The sequence below is a fragment of the Nanorana parkeri genome, unplaced genomic scaffold (assembly GCF_000935625.1).
Source record: "Nanorana parkeri isolate BGI_ZX_2015 unplaced genomic scaffold, ASM93562v1 scaffold593, whole genome shotgun sequence".
In the NCBI taxonomy this organism is placed as follows: domain Eukaryota; kingdom Metazoa; phylum Chordata; class Amphibia; order Anura; family Dicroglossidae; genus Nanorana; species Nanorana parkeri.
This window is the reverse complement of record NW_017306861.1, coordinates 576,276-578,388: the sequence shown is the minus strand read 5'-3', so window position 1 is coordinate 578,388 and position 2,113 is coordinate 576,276. Positions and strand designations below refer to the sequence as shown.

The window sequence follows — 2,113 nt, the reverse complement described above, 5'->3', positions numbered from 1 at the left end:
ACATCTAATTAAATATAATTAAAAAATATATAATTAATATATATAATTGAAAAGTATATAATAAAGACATAAATATAGAAATACTTAAAGTACAATTAACCCCCGTGAGTATTTGGCTTATGTTAACCATTACAGGTGTATATATGAAACAAAGCATCGTAACAGGAAATGTTACATATATAAAGTTGATAGAAGTCCGGCTTACCTGAGAAAATCCCCTTTATGTACCGAGTGCTGCCTTCCGCCTGCCCATCACTTCCATCAACTTGCTGGATTCCCAGTGTGCTTTGCGTCTCTTTCACTGCTGCTTGATGTGATGCAATCTCCATTTCTCAAAACTACATATCCCAGCACAGACATCCCAACTCTCCCGGACGTTCCGGGAGTCTTCTACTATTAGATAGCGGCTCTATCTAGCAGAGTAAACCTTTCCCTGCTGTTTTTTTTTTTTACATCAGGGCCGCCGGCCGCCGTCAGTCAGAGAAAATAAAAAATAAAAAAACAGCATAGGAATGAATATCTAGGTTTCTATTGACAATAGCCAATAGCAGACTAGCTATTGCACCCACCCCCTGCTGCTGTCAAGGAGTCAGATCATTTGTTTTAGTATAACTATTAATATATGAGGTATAAAGATGATTTGTTTTATGCTATATAGATCTGTATATTTTTTAATCTTTATTCCAGTGTTTCTTAATCACTTTCAGTCACGGCACCCTTTATCTATAATCTATCCTTAATCTATATTCTAGAATTTTAAAAAAGTAAAGGTAAATATTTAAAAAAGTGGTGTTTGGTCCCTCCTTTCACATCGGAGTCCCCCCTCTCATCAGAGTCCCCCCTTCCATGGGCATCCCAAGGCTTGGTGTCACCCCACCATGTCGTCATTGTGTATGCGCGGCCATCTGATTGACGTCTGCCGGCGGCCATCTTGGTGATGGATGCCAGCAGAGAGAGGAGGGGACGTTCACCCGGCAGGATGATGTATGTCGCCGGGTCCCCTCCTCTCTCCTGACACTGTCGGGCTCTCAGTCCATGATCGAGTGCCCGACTTTTTAGAGGGGGTGACACCAAAATGAATCTCAGTCATTTTGGTGTCACCCCTGCAATGGTGAAACCCAGGTGCGGGCTGCACCCCCCCCCGCACACCCTTTGTGACACCACTGCCCCCTTCTCACACAAGAACCCCCCTTTAAATCAGAAGCCCCTTCACATCAGAGTGCTGTAATATACCTGCTTGTGATCCTGGAATGCACATGCTAGTGATTCCGAAACGTACTGGCTGGTGAGTCCTGAACATTCCTGAAGGTGATGCTGGAATACATCTTCCTTTGATCCTGGAAAACACCTGCTGGTGATGATGTCACATGCCTACTTGTGACCCTGGAGGTTCTTGGGGGCCACACAGTCTGGGGATGGGTTATATTCTGAGGGATGTGTCCTTGTTCAAAGTTAGCACTTGGGCCCTGACCTATATACTTACATCGCCGGGTGGGTGGATGCTGTATGAACATGTTTACTATTGTATGAAAAGTCTTTTCATATTTTATTGTTTTATAAAACCGTTATGTATTATTATATTTTATTGCATTTATTAATAAATCTATATTATTTTTCTTTTTTAGGGTGAAAGAGGTATAGACGGGTTCCCTGGGAAGCCAGGCTCTGAAGGTAAAGAGGTAAGCAATATGTAATATTAGACCAGCTGCATTCAAATCCAATAGTTCAGTTTCAGCCGGGGACTGGTGGATTGAATTGTCCATCGGCTTTTCTGGGGCTATGGCCGCCTTTCCTAACCTTTTTTCTACACCTGTGGAACCCTTGTAATAAGTTTTTTAGGTTTCGGGGGAACACCCCAGCTAAAATCAATTAATTGGGTTCAGTGGGATAAACGTAGCCAAAACTGGCCATACACTCAGGGCCGTCCTGATAATGAGGCAGCCTTAGGTGGTTCAATAGTGTGTAAAATGTGCGCTTTTGGTTTTTCCTTTCAATATAATGTGTCAGCAGCAGTGAAAACAAGTGAATCCTAAAGTCACTCTCTAAAATGTCTTTGTATTGAGCCTTAGGTGGTTGCCTCAAGTGGCATCGTGTTGGGTCCCATGGGGGGGGG

General features: G+C 42.9%; 1 protein-coding gene across 1 annotated transcript in view; it reads left to right on the top strand.

Moving 5' to 3' along the window:
• The window catches only part of COL22A1 (collagen type XXII alpha 1 chain), a 217,865-nt gene that overhangs the window by 96,699 nt on the left and 119,053 nt on the right, over nt 1-2,113 (top strand). The window contains exon 17 of the mRNA XM_018562709.1: nt 1,626-1,679. Within this exon, the coding sequence (XP_018418211.1) occupies nt 1,626-1,679 (54 nt within the window). The remainder of the gene's footprint in view (nt 1-1,625; nt 1,680-2,113) is intronic.